Consider the following 17,062-nt stretch of genomic DNA (forward strand, 5'->3'; position numbering starts at 1 on the left):
ATTTCGCGTTCACCGTCGCGCTTACGTCCCATGTAATTTATCGCGTATGAAGAACCTTCCCTTGTTTCCGTTCGCTCGATTGCCTCGAACAAAGAGGCAAGAAGTGTCATGTGAAATGCCGCTTAACACACTCAATGTTATTAAAATAATGATATAAAATAATTTAAAAAAAAAAACGTACATTTAAAGATTATATTGAATTTCTTAACGAGGATAACTTTGAAAAAAGAAACTTCCTCCTAAATAGATATTAATCAAAGACAACAATATGTGTCTATAAAATTTTAGGACAACATATTAAAAACAAAAAAATATTGTTCAAATTTCTTTTTCCATTTTCTTCTAAATTATTTGACTTATTAAGATATTTTTGTCATTATAATATTGTGCGTGTTAAGTGTGAATTAATGTGAAAGTAAATGAATTTAATTGAAGGAACATTGCTTTTTAAGAACAAAAGAATAGAGCAAATATAGCTTGAAAATTGTGTGATCATTATTCGATCAAATTTGAAGATTTGATAATAAATATTGATCGAGCGTAATAGAAACATTTAACGATGATAACATTCAACTTTTTTGTTCTTGGATGTATAAAAACATCCAAGAGGCATGAAATGATGTAAATGCTGTGATTTATTTTAAAATTAATCGTAGTTTATAGTGGAACAACAGCGGTGGAAAAACGCTGAATATCGTCGCGACGTTAGGAAAGACGAGTTGTGATAAAAAAAAAAAATTCTTTAAGAAATTTTAACGATACGTGTACGTAATTGTTTGTCTAGAGCAATTGATCATTTGTTGTTTTAACTTTTGGATTATTATTGTAAGAGCACTTGAACGAGGTCCAATCTTTTCAAATTTTTCACTAGTAAGGAATAATAATAATATAATAACGAATAGTCAAAATCTTTTCGCTGTGCGGTGTATACTTCCACAAATTAATTTCATGTTTTAAAAATTTTTTGAAACTTTATTCGATATAAAATTAATTGATACAGATATATCAATATATTTATATTTATTAAAATATGAAGAAATGCTAATGATCAAAGGAAAAAAAAAATCCTCTCATTGTACAATACATGTATAATACATCTTTATAAATTAATTTTTTATATTTTAACAGTGATAAAAGATGGACCTAATATATATTCAAAGAATCAAACAGACTATCTCGTAAATGGATCAAAAGTTAAGACAACCAAGGAATTATATCACGCCAATCTCGTCATCTCCATAACGTGAATCCTATTGAAACGAAAATATTAGAGATGCGTTAATTACTTGAAAATTTTAATAATTTTGTTATTTTGATCTGTCTTGTTGGCGATGCAGACTGTAATATAGAATTACGACTTACGTCTTACGATTAAGGACGAATAAACTATAATCCGAGTTTCATTATTGGCAACGATATTAAGCGTAGAGGTAGTGATGTTCAAACCACTGAAAGAAATGTGAAAAGATAAAAAAAAAAAAAAGTAATGAAAAATAATGCGAGAGAGAGAGAGAATGAGAGAGAGAGAGAGAGAGAGAGAACAAATGTCAAAATAATTGTGACTAAGAAAAGTTAACCCATATTATAAACTCGTAAATGACTTTCTGTCTAAATATTAGCAAACCTATTCATTCTAACCGCTAGAGGAATGTGTTAAGCGATCGAAATGTATAGAAATGAGAAACGATTATGAACCATTGTACATTTCTTAAATCCTACAAGTGCCAAGTTGGTGAGAAAAGTCCTTACAAAGGCTCGTGTTATTAAGTATCAAATTCCAACTCGAAAGAAAGAAAGAAAGAAAGAAAAAAGTATATTTCGCGATGATTTTTAACTCTATCAGTTTTTGAAAAATTGTGAAAGAGCAGGTCTGATTAAGCTCTGATTTAAGTCTATTTTACTATCGGATGAACGAATAGTCGACACGCATAATTTTAAATTGGATCAAATTCGAAATTCAAAAACGAATATGTCTATTTCTTCAAAAGTAAAATAATGATAATAATAATAATAATAAAAAAAGATAAAACTGATAGAGTTAACGCAGCAAGATGGAACTTAATGATGACGAACGTTCTTTTATTAGTACAGTTATTATGTATAATGTGAACTACAATAATACCGGTATTATTGAGCTTAAATTCACTTTTAATTCGAACACCAGCTTAAGGAGCGAAGTCCTATAATGAATTTGAACGGAGAAACAACAAAATGTTTAAAACGAAGAAACGTAAGCAGTGTAATTGAAAAATAAACTAATGCGACAGTAAAAAAAAAAAATTAAAAAAAAAAAAAAAAGACAAAACAAAAAATGATAAAAATATTGTAACGTTGTTATCTTATTTTCTTCAGTTACTTCCGAAGACTTACCTCTCCACTCCTGTCATCTTTCCTTTCTCATCGAGATCCTGCGGGATTATGGGAACTTCGGCTGCCATTCACAGAATCACGGAGAGTGGTGAGATTTTGTCGCGAATCACGCCGGAGGAATGTTGCTGGTTCGCCACTCAATCCAGATGCGGAGTATCTAGAATTTCGGACAATGTCGTGGTAAACAATCATAATTAAGTATAATAAATTAATAAATTAAAAAATGATCATCGTTCAATTTGAAAAATTAAATATAAAAATCTAAAATCTTTCGATATCTCGTAATAATCGAGATTCTATAAAAAAAAAAAAAAAAAAAAAAATTCCATGAAAAATAAGTCGAAAGTGCAAATTTGCAAAATGACTTTGCTTCGTTTTTCTAGGAAAACGACGTTGAAAATTCATCAGGTCAATTTAAAATCATCCCTTTCACAGAGACACCCTATGTAAAATATTACGAATTTAATGTAAATTATACATATACTATTAGAAATATTAAATATGTATGTGTCGCGTACATGGAAAGGATATTAATTTAATATAAAAATTTATAGAATTGTACGGCTTATTTGGATTGCTCTCATCACGCAAGAGATAAAGAATGGTACTGTCAAACTAACACGATGAACACTCATCCGTCGAAAGTGCATCGTCAACGAGAAAATTACGAATCTTTCATGAGCGAAAGAGGTGATGGAAGCTACATAATAATCGGCACACCAAGTAACGGGAATCGAAGTAACAATGGTAGAGCTGGGGATGATGATTTTGACAATGATACACGTAAACAAACAGCTGTCAAAATGGAGAACAATGATTCTCCGAAGCATACGAGTTTCCCTTCTGGAAAGAAAGATGGAAACATTTGATAATGCAACATTTCAATGGTCTTATAATGTTTTATAAAAAAAAAAAAATGCTAATTTTTTGTCTAGTAATTATAAGATTTTCTGAAAAGTACTACTATGTACAATTTATAGATATTACAGCCAGTGAAGAAATCACTAAAACAATTGCGTTTAGTTCTTTATCATCTATTTATATCTTTACCATTCATGTAACAGATTAAGTAATTATAAAAGTTGTTTTTTTTTAATACTTTCTACCACTCTTTACTTTTAATATATTGAAAGTTTAATAATATGATAAACAATATATATATATATTGTTTATATATAAAATATATACATATTATATGTTCTCTTGTACATTTATCTTGAGTTGAAAAAAATACACAATTTATAAACTAGAACCAGAGTGGTTGCAATTTTGTTCAAAAATTTTAAGAAAAAACATCTTCTATTTAAAAAATACTGATATATCAATACTTTATACTTTCTTTATCATTTACTTTTTAACGAATGCTCAAAAATATATTAATTTTAAAATCATATTAACATTTTGAAAGTATAATTATTATAATTACTGTTTGCCTGATGAAAAAAATATATTTTGATATAAATTATTTTGGCACGAAAGAAGCCAAGGAAAGAATTATCTGAATTGAATTCTATCATGTTCCCGGAAAATTTCATTCATCAAATAAAAGAAAAAGAAAGAAAAAAGATGTTTGAAGACCGTCGGTGACCGGTAAAAGGGATTGATCGCTTCCGTTTCTGTGTAAGAATCCACCGGTAGAATACAATTTGTAAATAGTGGAACAAAGACCGTATGGGTATGGCTTTATCACGGTGATCGTAATCGTGGATGTTTATTGTAGATGAGCCAGCCGAAGGCGGCATTCTTCAAACGTGATGAACGAACATCGTGGATTGGACCTCCCAATCCGTCAGGTGAGCTACCTAACCGGCAGGTAATGACGGACGGTATATCCGTATCGTAAACGAATCGTACAGTCGGTGGACATTGCGTAGAATTTTCGAGGTAAAAGTTTTTCTTTTCCTTTTATTGCCACCGTTGATGCATCTGAAACTGTGGAAATTGTGGGATGGTGCATCGATGATTCTTTTGTCTTACTAAAATGTTAATATCCATATCCATAAAAAAAAATTAAAAATTAATAACATATCACGTTATATTTTTCAGGAAACAATTCAAAACAAATTCAAATCTGCAATAAATTTTGGAATTCTGAAAATTAAAAATGATCAAATTGATTACTTTTATCGATTCAATATGATAATCAATTCTGAATTTCAACGACTCGAAGACATTTGATGGTTTTAAGAATTTTATGAGTTAGAAGACTCACTTTCAATAAGAGATATATGATTCTTGAAATTCTGAAAATTAAAAATGACTACCTTTGACAATTTTACGAGTTTTATGAGTTACAAGGTGATGAGGTTGCGAATGAAATTATATATCCTTCCTTGACTTAGTTTGAGAATTATCACATGGCATCAATTTTGCTAATAACCGAAGTGCACAGGTAACCGTTGAACAAATTAAGGATCGACTATGGTATATAGCGTTCGTTTAACAGAGATAACTTCTCGGTTACGTCTTCGTTGCTTCGCAGCACCGATATCGCGACTTTTCCCTCCACAAAATTACTAGGACAAATATCAACCAGGGCTGAATGATTGCTTTACCAGCCAAAACCGCGCACGATAGCAAACAAGGAACGGTCCTGCTCAAATATCTACTCGCGATACATCGGTCAGTCGAATGTAACTTGCTGTTGATTTTTGTCATTTGACTCGAAATGGTCAGTCAGACTGACTGCTCGTCGAAATGGTTAACTGTTTTGCTTCGTAGCTTCAGTTTCTTCTTCTTTTTCGAGGAACGAATCTATCCTCACGTAATTTTCTTCTCCAAAATAAAAAAAATTATATACCACATTCGACGTATCAATTTATTTCCTCTTTCGATTATTATAAAATAAAAAAGGATAATAATTACCAATCGTGCAGTTTATTTCTTCTTTTCTTTTTTTTCTCTTCCTTCTCCAAACAAATTGAAATCTTCAAAATCGCACACCCTTAAATAACACATCTATCACAATGTTCTCACCCTTTTAGAGTGTTCTTCATCACGACGACTCTTAATCGATCTATGCGACCAATGGACCTCTTCCTTTCGCTGCACTTTCATCTTAAATAAAAAAAAGAAAAGGAAAAGAAGAAGAAAAAAACCATCAACTACCACTCGTCGAACGTGAACCATCGAGAACGAGCAAACAAGTGGTGTGTTCACGATGAAGAAGGAGAGGCTGATCGAGAGAGTATCGCAAGCTCTCCTCGGAGGTGATCGGAACGCGCGTATACCAGCGAAGACGACTGTTCGCGACTGTCGCGTGGGCGGACTGGCAAGCCTCGTGCTTTCAAAAGGATCGACCAACCGTCGTATAATCGTAAAATGGCCCCGTGCATGGATTGGCCGGGGAAACGTAGGAAAGGCGGCGACCAATGTCCTCTATCTTCGAAAAGAATCTAACCGCCAGTGAAATCGCCGTTACGAAGCATGGATCCTCGCGACCAATCGACGATTTTGCCTTCGAGGCCTCGGGGTCTCCCGGAGAGTCCGCCATACTGTCCCCGGAGCTTTCCTAATTTAGAGTTTAATTAGCACCTGAGGAACAGGAGAACCGTGCACAAGCATCGATTGGATGGTAACCATCGTGGAAACAGAGAGAAGAAAGACGTCGAACAGAGACGACGATATGTCAGCAGTCAGTCTTCGGATCGTCTTCGCCGACTAGTGTGAAATATCGCGCCCAAGTGTTACGAGCACGGCCACGCGGCCGCGGGGACCGAATAGTCTCGCCGAGGAAATAGATTTTCCGTCCTTCTTCCCGTTCTCCTTCGACACTTTTGTCTCCTCTTCTGTCTTCCCCCTTTTTTTTCCCCATTCTTGGGAATCGTTAATTTAATTTGAAAATCGAACTAAATTTTACAAGTTGAAAGAAGGATCTCTTCTTCCTGTTTCCTGTTTCCATTAATTCTTCGATTTCTCCCTTTCGTCTTGCGATTCTTCTTCTAAGCCAGAGAGATAGTGTTCATTGAGAGCAATATTTGTATTTGATCGAAGAAATAACACAATAGAAGAGATTAGTTAGTTTCTCCGTGAATTGGATTACGGAGATACAAGGAAGAAATATTATCGCAGAAGTCGAGGAATTGTGTTTCTTCCGTGTCGCACAACTCGGATCGAGAGAAGAACGAATTCTGGGGATCGGAGACAAGAGAAAATGCAACCAGCACCGGCTACACCCGGTTCTCCAACACGGTCATCTTGTTGCGAGCGAGATCGGGAGCGGGAAATTCACGAGGATCGTGGAAGAGAGCGGAACAATACTGGAAGACAAAATCGAATGACCCCGGAGGAAGATCACGAGGAAAGAGGCAACGAGAGGACGGTGATTTCGGGACAGAATCTTGGTGTTATGACTGTTAGCGGAAATCAGGGATTATCTCTTTCGTTGTCACTCGAAGACAGGGATCTATGGACTAAATTTCAATGTTTGACCAATGAAATGATTGTGACAAAGAATGGAAGGTGAGTGGTGATTGAGAAAAAGTTGAATAAATTTAAAATATTTTGAGAAAAACTTCTGTGAAAAAAATATACATACAGATTATGTAAAGAAAGTAATAATATTGATAAAACGCTTTTCTTTCTATGTAATTGTTAGTTATTGTTAAATTTGATGATTTTAATTCGATTTTATTTTATGACTGCTAAAGTGTCAATTTGGAAGAAAATATTGATGCATTGAGTATGAACGATTTATCGATGATTATTTATGCATGAATCATTTATACATTTAAAATAGTATATCACAGGTTTCACATTTAAGAAACTTGAAGGATCTGTTGGTTGAAAGGTCTGAAGTAAAGATGGCTCTTCTTCATGCATAAAAATGTATTAATTAGAGCATCAGTGTGAACAAGGTAGAAGGTAAAAATAATAGTTCATATACACTAAGGTAAAAAGAGAGGGAAAAGATACCGCTCGTGGAATGAAAAAAAGATCATTGCAAAATGTTATGAAAAAATCCACGCAATGAATATTTCATGTTTGCTTCAAAAACAGGATAATATTCTTCTCTTGTAATTGAATTGACTATTTGTAGTCTCTTTCACACCGAACTAAATTAATAAAGAAAACATGATCGATTACAAATATTTTTCTTTCAATCAAATTTTATATTTTGCATCAAATTTGATTCTTCACTTTTTTTTTTCTATTTGATTCTAATATAACGTTTGGTGAACTTTTTTTTTGAATTTTATCATATCTAAAAATGTTAATATTATTTTAATTATTGTGATAATTGGCACAATAATCAAATATTATACATTATGTTATAATATACAACACTTTTTCTTTACATTGAAGAAAATGTTTCAATTCAGAAAATGAAAAACAAAATGAGCAAAATCTAGTCAAGGAAATACCTTTAAATGTCTAAGGCCGGCAGATCAAAAGATTTGCCACAGCGTATCCTGCCCGACTACTTTTATGATTCGTATATTATTAAAAACGATTACAGTTTGTCGACCGCGTTTTTCATGCAGGAACATCAGTGTTTGTGGGCACACTAGCAGAAACCAGGGAGTTTTACGCAGGATTGTGGGCATCGTAAAATTTTATTGTCGGTGTGCCGGCTCGATTCTTCTGCTATCCGCCGCCTTCAGTGTTACTTTCATTAGTGTTTATAAAATTCTCTTCTTTTCGAGACATCTTCTTCGTTATCACTTTACAAAATATATCTTGTGGTAGCTAATACAATCGAAAATTAAATTTAGATAAAGATAAAAGAAACACGTTGATAAAATATCTACATGGAACTTGTATTAATCTTCGATTTTACTTTCAGACGGATGTTTCCTGTCGTTAAAGTGGTTGCAAGAGGATTAGAGCCAAAAGCTATGTACACTCTTCTTCTTGAATTCGTTCAAGTGGATCCACACAGGTAACAAAGTGTATAACTTAAAAGAAACAGAAAGAAAAAAATTTTTAATAAACTTATTAAACTTACTAAAAATTATTTTATAAATATATATATATATATTTATAAAAAAAATATATATTTGAAAATTTTATTGATAGATGGAAATATGTTAATGGAGAATGGGTCCCAGGTGGAAAAGCGGAAGTCGCTCCTCCGAATCCAATTTACATTCATCCAGAGAGTCCAAATTTTGGATCCCATTGGATGAAAGAAGCGGTATCGTTTGCTAAAGTAAAATTGACAAATAAATCCAATGGAAACGGGCAAATTATGTTAAATTCATTGCATAAATATGAACCTCGAGTGCATTTGGTTCGCGTAGACGCAGTGGAAGAAAGAACGGTATAAATTTCTCCAATTTATAATTCTATACAATACTAATTAGATATAAACAAATATTAAATTATTTTGTTAATTAGTGCTATTTTAATGATATGTAAATAATATTCAGGTGCTCACCTATCGTTATCCTGAGACACAATTCATAGCGGTGACAGCTTATCAAAATGAAGAAGTTACAAATTTAAAAATTAAATATAATCCTTTTGCGAAGGCGTTTCTTGATGCTAAAGAAAGACCTGCTGATCCGCAAACTTATCCGCAATGTAAGTTAATTGATTACAAATTATTAATTTATAGTTTCATTGAATACATATTGTTCATTGGTTATATTGAAAATTAGAAATATATTTCAAAAAATGTGGAATTATAAATTACAGACACTGGCGCTTGGTTTTTACCACAACCTACGATGGGATACGAATATAACACAGCCACGGCCATTGCGGCCGCACAAAATCAAGCATCAGTGACAGTCAATAATCATCTTTCTAATTCTTGTACCGTTTCCACAGCTGGTCACAGGAGTACTTGTAGATCAACGCCTTACACTTTGAGACATAAATACATTCAAGATGGTAAATATTTATATTTTTTATTAATTTTATAATTTTTTTTATTTTTTTCTTATTTTTATAAGATATATATTATTCAAAATAAATAAATCTTTGGATCATTACAGAACAACGCGCGGATCCGTATGGTTCAGTACAACTTTTGCATTCTACAGCATATGTAGCACCACCAGGATGGTCACCACGTAGTCCAGAATCTCTGCAAAATTTGAATCCAGCTTGTCTTCCACCTACGCAGGAATGGCCCACATCTCCTTCGCCTTCGCCAACTTCATCTTCACATGCAGTATTCAGTAGAAGCGTTGTTGGAACAGCATCACCAACCACAGCTACAGGATGCACTTTATATGTGCCATCAAACCTATCTTCTGTTCCTCAGGAACATAATCATTGTACTGATACTTCAGCTTGGATTCATCCTACTACTCTGTCAGAGCAACAACAACAGCAACAACAATCTTATTTAAATTTAAATTTACATTTACATCATCAAATGTCATCTTATACGTCAGTTCCTCATACAGGATTACATCATACTTTACACTCAAATGGAACAGATACCGTTCCTCCTGTTGACGAATATGTTCACGAATATCATACTTCTCCTGTTCAATCAACAACACCTGATCGTCATCCACAACATCATCATTCTCAAATGCTACATTTACAACCAATCCAACAAGCTGGAACAGTTTCTCCTGTTAGTGTCGAATACGATACTCCTTCGAAAGAACATCATATACCTGTTAGTTATTCTGAACAAAATGCAGATACATTAAATGATGTACAGTCAGATGAAAATAGAAGATATCTAACAACGGTGATTGATAGACATCATCGACAAGATTCAGATATTGCAAATAATGATCATCAAGCTACTGCTTGGACACCGTTGACACCACCACCGGCACCACAAACTACAGCAATTTGATTTCTGTACATGATACAAATGATTTTATTTAAGGTATGGAGTTGCTATTTGATAATTTCTATATTTCTTTTAATAATTAGATGACTAAGTATGAACGAAATCATATTATATTTACAAATGCATTTTGAGTGCAATAGAAATGATATACATAAATAATTAAAATTATTAATAGATATATAGATATGTTAAAAAACATCATTCATGAAATGAATATTATACGAATATATAATGAATAATACGAATATATAAGCATTGAAAAAAATAATTTAATAGATTGTCAAATTATATATTTCATAATTATTTAATATCGAATTTAATGTCGAATCCGTCCTAAAATCGTATTAATGTTTTTAGATAATATACATTAGGTATAACAAAATATGCATATATCGTTTCCTCGGAATTAAAAAAATACTGTAATATCATAAGTTGATTTGTTTATATTTGACATATGATAATTTATTCATAGATAAATATTCATGTATATACATTTCTTAAATAGAAAAGCGTAAAGGCACTTACATTTTCTTAATAATTTTAAAATTTATATGCAAATATACATTGATAAATATATTATATATACAATAATTAATTCTGTAGAATTGTTCGTAATCTAAAAAATTCTATAGAGCAGAACTCTAATAAATCAATAATTTATATAAATATACAAAAAAAAAAATAGTACAATTGAAAAAAATATCTAAATGTTATTCCTCACTTAAAATGATATCCAAAATCCTATAAAATTTATTTTTACTTGCTATCTTGAATTAATAATTATACTAGTATAATAACTAGTATAATTCATGATGGCAATCATATTTCTAATTTTTTCTTTATAATTTATATTTATAAAAAGAATAATATTTTACTGATATAAATACTTATGTATTATCCAAACCAATGATTACCCATACAATCTCTTGTCCATTCTGTTTGACATATCCAACACCAATGATAACCACATCCTGCTCTAGTGCAAACCATATGCATGCATCCTCCTAGAAAATAATTTCATTAAATTAAGAATAGAAAATTTATTGAAATATAATTTTTTTTAATATTTTTAAAGTACCATCTCTTTCAGTTGGTGTTCTACATTTTGGACATGGTTTTGTTGAGATTTTAATAGTTTTTTTACTAGCTTCATCCCATTTTGCCTAAATAAAAAATCGTGAAATATAAATCAAATAATTTTAATTAATTAAATAAATGTAAATATTAAAAATATTGCATACATCATTGACTTTTTGTGGATCAAGTAAATATCCCGATTTATACAAGGCATTTGATGATTCTGATGGTTGCAATTCACATTCTCCTAAATGGAAACCTTGTAAACATCGTCTACAAAAAACATACTAGAATATAAAAGTATATTATTAATATTGTAATTAAGTAAAATTGTTGTATTATGTAGAATTTTTTATTTATATAATTACCCCACAACCACCAAAACATTGAATTTTTCTGCATTTATCACTACCATCATCTGGAGACTCTGGTATGATACCCATACCACAATCTGGTCTTGGACATAAAAGTCCACCAGCACGTAACACATATTCTTCTGTGCTAAATCTTTGATACTGTTCATACTGTTACATATATAATATTATTAATATTTAAAAATTATTTAAGATTTATATAATTACTTTATTTTCCTATATAAAGTACCTGTTCTGGAGTAAGAAGATGAAAATGATGTATTTCAGGAACAAAAGAATTTGTACATCCTGCTGGACATGGTAAAGTATAATAACCACTAATATCATCAAATTGGAATTGACGTTCTCTTAATCGAACTGAACAATAATCTCTAAAGCAATCAAGACAAGTCACATGACCAGCTTCACATGGGAAAACCAAAACCATATCCCTATAAAAAATCTATATTTAACTATTATAAATTTTTACTCATATAAAATTTAATATTTCAAATTAATTACCTAACATCTGTACAAGCAAGACAAGGTATTTTTCTTAAGTTTGGTTTTATAAGATAAAGAGGAACTGCTTCATCCTCTTCTCCTAAACTAGTATGTTTCCCACACTTAAAATAGAAATGTGCATATAAAACTTGCGATTCTGTATCATCATTAACAGTTATAGGTATTGGACAAAAATTATTTTCACAATGAACTGTTATTCTTTTTGGTTGTAATACATCTGGCCAGCACTGAGGATCTCTATCTACTGTAACTGCTCCACTATTACAAGTTGCACATCTTACTCTTAATTTTCCAACTGTCACAGATTTACATGGTGTTGTACAATATACAAAAAAATGTGCTCGATTCTCTTGTTTTTCTATAAATATAAATGCATATTATTTATATAAAATTATAGTTAGCTACTATTTTATATTGATAACTATTTATTTAGTATTCACTTCATCTATATGTGTTTACCCTTTAAAAGGTTACGATTATTCTACCTTCCATGGATGAATTTTCTTGCAGATCTGATTCATCTAAAGGTAAATCAGTAAGAGTTTCATTCATTGGCTTTCCGCCACTATCATTTAATTCAGAAATTTCAAGAGATTCATCAATGATATTAGTATTTTTACTTTTATTTAATCTTTGTGATGGAGTTCGAATTGCATGCAATATACTTTGTTGTCCCAAATCACACTCCTACAATACAAAATTTGATTAAATGAGGTTAAATTTGATTAAGTGAGGTTATCATACTTAAATTGCTTTAAACTTTGAAAAACATGATTGTTAGCAAATAATTTTGCAAAACAAACTTACTTCTATTATTGTTGAATTATGTAGTTCTTTTCCTGCAAATATTATTTTTATATCTTCAGGTGATGTTCCCATTTGAGAAGCTACTATCTCTTTTACGTTTTTTATATCCCATTTTGGATCCAAATCAACAGCAAATGTATTTCCCGTATTAGTTTTCACATATATGCTTAATGAATTCGTTATTTTTCGTTTACTAAACCAAATTAATTGTAACATCTTAAGAAATACATTTCGTATAAAGCCAAAAAAGAAACTCATACCGTTAATGCGAATGTCGTTTATTTTGATGCTTTTTAAAGACGAAAAAGGATAGAAAATATTATTGAAAACACAATAAATTTTTTAGTAAATATTTTTGATGATATAAATAAAGTTTGCAATTTATAATTTGAAAATGAGGAAAAAGCTAAATAATAATAGAATGAATTCTGCGACATCTTTAACATTATAAATGTAATAAGTAAGGAAAATATAATTTCATTAAAATTAATATAAAAACTTTTTAAATACATCAAATATATATTTATTTCATATATTCATATTCTTTGCAATACAAAAGTTATTTTTTGATAAATTTCAATTCTTTTTATATTTTTCATTCTGTGAATTATAGAAAAATTTAATTATGATGACAATACTTTTTAAGCAATAAGTATATTTTATGTGATTTTTTTTGGAATTGCATATAAAATTAAGAAATATTAATAGATAATATGACAGAAATAATAAATAGGAATTATTAAATATCATTTTTACATAATTTCATTTTTACTTTGTTTTTTTAGATGCAAACATATATATATATATATTCGAATCATAATTCGAAAATATAATGTAAATTTAATTATATAAATATAAATTTGAATATATAATCATAAAAATATATATATATAATTTATAAAGAATCAAGAAAAAACTTCCATTGTGGAAAAAATACTGAAAATTAAAGATTATTCAGCATTCTATAATACTGAACCTATTTTTAAATAAATATAAATATATAATTTTACATATAAATAAATAAGTTGTTCTTATTTAAGAACAATTTATAATTGCTCATATTGTTTGTTTATATTATAATTTACTATTTTTATTGATTTAATCACAGGTTTTTTTCTTCTTTCGTCTAATCTTTGTTTTTTGCAATCTTCTATTCTATCATCTGATTCCTTTTTAATTACTTTTTTTAATGGAAATACTGTATATTCAGATTTAGTGTCCTTTGAAATTGTGGGTGACATATTGTACATTTTTCTTTCCTTTTCAAATAATCGTGATGCAAATCGACGAACTCTATTTATCCTTTGTAATTCCGAATCTGATACATCTAATATCATTTTTCTAGATTTCTTAGATTTAGGTTGAAAATTTTCAATATTTTTTTTTTTTCTTTTTCTTTTATCACTCGGACTACTTCTTAAATCTTCAAATTTCTGATTAATATTGTTATAATTTTGCTGTATTGAAGAAGAACTAGATGTTAGTTCTATTACATGTTCTTTCTGATTTTTACATTTGTGAAGAAATTGATTTAAGGTCATCCCTTTACATTCATTATCTTCATTTTCGGGGTATTTGTACTGGTCATAAACACGAATCCATTTTTTCGAAGATTTATCCCAATGTCCACGCACAGTATCCATTTCTTTATATATTCTGTTTGATTTAAAATCTTCCTTTTTTCTTGCTATTTTTTCTTCATATTGCATCTTAATACCTAAAATATATAATATGTAATTAATATGTATTAATATTATACATACGTTAATATTTAATATTTAATATTTAATAATATTTAAATAAAATAAAATTTTAAGATTAATATTTTAATATACTTTTTTCATTCTCGTTGCTCATTTTTTTAGGATATTCTACTGATGACATATCTGTTCTATAAACAGGTGATTTAAGATATCTACCAATATTCTCATGATTATCTTTAACAAAATTTTCCCAAAGAAAATCACTTTTGGTTGTTGGAACCGATACATCAACCAACCATGATTTACATTTTTCAATTCTTACATCATTTTTAATTTGTTTCTTATTTCTAATTCCTAAATACGTTTTAATTACATTTTCTTTTTCTAAACAAATACAAATACAATTAGTTACATATTATCTTATTATCTTTTATTTTAAGTAAGTTTAATATTAATTAATTCTAGTAATTAATTAATTCTAATATTAATTAATAGTATAATATAATTAAAAATAATGAAATACTATAAAAAATAAAAGCATAATAATAACATAAAATAATATGAAATATAATAACTAAAAAAATAATTACTTAGAAATAATTCATCATCTTCATCATCAGAATCATTGTATTGTACATAAGACAACGGTAAATCTTTCAAAGGCAATAATTCATTTTCTTCAAAATTAATTTTTTCTGGACTTTCGATCTCCCATTTTCGAGGGCGTAAAATCGGTGATTCTAAACATTCTTCAACAAAATGGGGTGCTTCTCGAATTTTTTCTGGCGATTTTAAATCTCCAAACAAGATATCACTTCCAGATCTTGAAATAATATTTCTAATTGAAGATTGTCGCGGGACTTCATCACACGTTTCCCAATTTTCATCAGAATGTATTTGTATTATTTTTTCTTTTGGTCTTTTTTTCTTTTTTTTCTTTTTAATTTTCTTCTCTGTGTTTCTCTCTTCCGTTTTATTAATATCTTCTGTTTTTTGCTTTAATTTCTTTTGTTTTAATTTTGTTTTCTTTTTCTGTTTCTTCTCAACATCTTTAGCTACAATTTCTCTTCTTTTTTCTTTCGTACTCGATGAAGAATTAGTATCAACTGCAGATACACTTATGCTATCTGGTTTATTTGTTTTACCTAGCACAGGTGTGCTACAAAAATTGAAACTCTTTTTAGATCGACCATTTATGTTAGATTTTCTTTTTAATTTCTCAGCTGAAGAAGACATTTTATATCTCTTAAGTCAATGATATCTTTTCTAATAAGTTCAATATATGATTCATACGTATATCATGATTCTGTTTGAATAACACATCGATAAATTTCCTATATCATTCGGAAGTCTTATTCTAACGAAGGGTTACAAATGCTGATGAATCACGTTCAAAAGGGTGTTGATGTCGATAAGCTTCCTGTTTCTTTTTTTACTTTTAACAGGATAGCATATAAATTTGTTCTTTTAAAAGACAAAATAATTAATTGAATATTTAAGATTATTGTTATTTCTTCGTATAATCAAATTTTTTGAATGAAAATTTATAATTTGCTTGATATTTTTTTATAACTTATTGTTTAGTAATTACAATTTAAAATTTTTTAATTTAATTCAATTAAGATTAACAATTTGATTTTTTATAGTTTGATACTTTCCACAAATTCAAAATTCAAGGATTATGATTTTTTTCTCTCAGTTCAAAGTTTAAGGATTTGATAATTTGCACAATTAAAAATTTTCATTTTTATGATCTTCTATAATTTATATATTTTAATGATTATTTTTAATTTCGAAATTGTCGAATTTAGCAATCCTTTAATTCAAAATCTCACTATTTCTTAATCTTCCGTAATTCAACATTTGAATAAATATGTTTCATTTATATTTTTTGATTACAATAATTTAAATTGAAATGCAAATTTTTATTTTTAATGCTAATTCCAAAATTCCACTTTCAATACTTGTGAATATTAAATATTTCTGACGTGAATGTCAGCACACGACTGGAAACCGTTCTCAATAAAGTCTTCCACACACAAATTCAACCTACAAATTTTCCATATGTAAATATATTCAACCTATAATAGCCTCAGGAAACAGTTTTTGCTTATAAGAATACCAAGATTTAAGACAATATATATATATAATATAAAATAGAATGCTTATATGAAGTAATGTGTTAATTTTGTATTTAAATAAGAAAGTGTTTATACTTAAATCTTAGGTAATAAAGTTACCAAAAATAAAACGATAATTAAATTATCCGCATAAATAAATGCCAATTTTGCTAATTTTTAGAACGATTCATTCTAGATTATTAAATCGTAAAAATCATCGCGAAAATTCTTCAAAGGTTATTATTTCTATCAAAATAATCGACCAACTTCCGTAAAAAACAAATCACGAAATAAAAATCTGAATGAAGTTTTAAATTTATTATATATAATTTATAATTATATCAT

General features: G+C 29.3%; 4 protein-coding genes across 4 annotated transcripts; 2 read left to right on the forward strand and 2 right to left on the reverse strand.

The window, feature by feature from the left end:
- The first annotated feature begins 282 nt into the window (after positions 1-282).
- LOC102654696 lies at positions 283-3,397 on the forward strand. The gene is made up of 3 exons (XM_006565967.3): positions 283-2,550; positions 2,754-2,837; positions 2,925-3,397. The coding sequence occupies exons 1-3, from the start codon at positions 2,419-2,421 to the stop codon at positions 3,237-3,239; spliced, it is 531 nt and encodes a 176-aa protein (XP_006566030.1). The 5' UTR covers positions 283-2,418; the 3' UTR covers positions 3,240-3,397.
- A 1,841-nt stretch (positions 3,398-5,238) lies between these two features.
- LOC412976 (brachyury protein) lies at positions 5,239-10,310 on the forward strand. The gene is made up of 6 exons (XM_006565965.3): positions 5,239-6,831; positions 8,156-8,251; positions 8,389-8,632; positions 8,742-8,895; positions 9,010-9,207; positions 9,312-10,310. The coding sequence occupies exons 1-6, from the start codon at positions 6,524-6,526 to the stop codon at positions 10,133-10,135; spliced, it is 1,824 nt and encodes a 607-aa protein (XP_006566028.2). The 5' UTR covers positions 5,239-6,523; the 3' UTR covers positions 10,136-10,310.
- Positions 10,311-10,787: 477 nt separating this feature from the next.
- LOC412975 (E3 ubiquitin-protein ligase parkin) lies at positions 10,788-13,201 on the reverse strand. Its single transcript, XM_396426.7, has 8 exons — positions 12,895-13,201; positions 12,573-12,774; positions 12,085-12,445; positions 11,813-12,014; positions 11,578-11,733; positions 11,374-11,496; positions 11,211-11,295; positions 10,788-11,136 (listed from the first exon to the last, which is right to left on the reverse strand). Exons 1-8 carry the CDS (start codon positions 13,150-13,152, stop codon positions 11,027-11,029), a joined length of 1,497 nt encoding a protein of 498 aa, XP_396426.5. The 5' UTR covers positions 13,153-13,201; the 3' UTR covers positions 10,788-11,026.
- Positions 13,202-13,940: 739 nt separating this feature from the next.
- On the reverse strand, positions 13,941-16,072 carry LOC100578048. Its single transcript, XM_003250748.4, has 3 exons — positions 15,188-16,072; positions 14,730-14,981; positions 13,941-14,611 (listed from the first exon to the last, which is right to left on the reverse strand). The coding sequence occupies exons 1-3, from the start codon at positions 15,831-15,833 to the stop codon at positions 13,941-13,943; spliced, it is 1,569 nt and encodes a 522-aa protein (XP_003250796.2). The 5' UTR covers positions 15,834-16,072.
- Positions 16,073-17,062: the final 990 nt, after the last annotated feature.

The sequence above is a fragment of the Apis mellifera genome, linkage group LG14, assembly GCF_003254395.2.
Source record: "Apis mellifera strain DH4 linkage group LG14, Amel_HAv3.1, whole genome shotgun sequence".
Classification (NCBI taxonomy): Eukaryota; Metazoa; Arthropoda; class Insecta; order Hymenoptera; family Apidae; genus Apis; species Apis mellifera.

Excerpts from the sequence above, each read along its gene's own strand:
- LOC102654696 (XM_006565967.3), top strand. The coding sequence starts at position 2,419 with ATGGGAACTTCGGCTGCCATTCACAGAATCACGGAGAGTGGTGAGATT. Across the intron at positions 2,551-2,753 it reads GAATTTCGGACAATGTCGTG|GAAAACGACGTTGAAAATTC; the intron begins GTAAACAATCAT and ends TCGTTTTTCTAG. Across the intron at positions 2,838-2,924 it reads TAAAATATTACGAATTTAAT|AATTGTACGGCTTATTTGGA; the intron begins GTAAATTATACA and ends AAAAATTTATAG.
- LOC412976 (XM_006565965.3), top strand. The coding sequence starts at position 6,524 with ATGCAACCAGCACCGGCTACACCCGGTTCTCCAACACGGTCATCTTGT. Across the intron at positions 8,252-8,388 it reads GTTCAAGTGGATCCACACAG|ATGGAAATATGTTAATGGAG; the intron begins GTAACAAAGTGT and ends TTTTATTGATAG. Across the intron at positions 8,633-8,741 it reads ACGCAGTGGAAGAAAGAACG|GTGCTCACCTATCGTTATCC; the intron begins GTATAAATTTCT and ends AATAATATTCAG.
- LOC412975 (XM_396426.7), bottom strand. The coding sequence starts at position 13,152 with ATGAGTTTCTTTTTTGGCTTTATACGAAATGTATTTCTTAAGATGTTA. Across the intron at positions 12,775-12,894 it reads ATAATTCAACAATAATAGAA|GAGTGTGATTTGGGACAACA; the intron begins GTAAGTTTGTTT and ends TTTGTATTGTAG. Across the intron at positions 11,734-11,812 it reads ATCTTCTTACTCCAGAACAG|TATGAACAGTATCAAAGATT; the intron begins GTACTTTATATA and ends TATATGTAACAG.
- LOC100578048 (XM_003250748.4), bottom strand. The coding sequence starts at position 15,833 with ATGTCTTCTTCAGCTGAGAAATTAAAAAGAAAATCTAACATAAATGGT. Across the intron at positions 14,982-15,187 it reads AGATGATGAATTATTTCTAA|AAAAAGAAAATGTAATTAAA; the intron begins GTAATTATTTTT and ends GTATTTGTTTAG. Across the intron at positions 14,612-14,729 it reads GAGCAACGAGAATGAAAAAA|GTATTAAGATGCAATATGAA; the intron begins GTATATTAAAAT and ends TATATATTTTAG.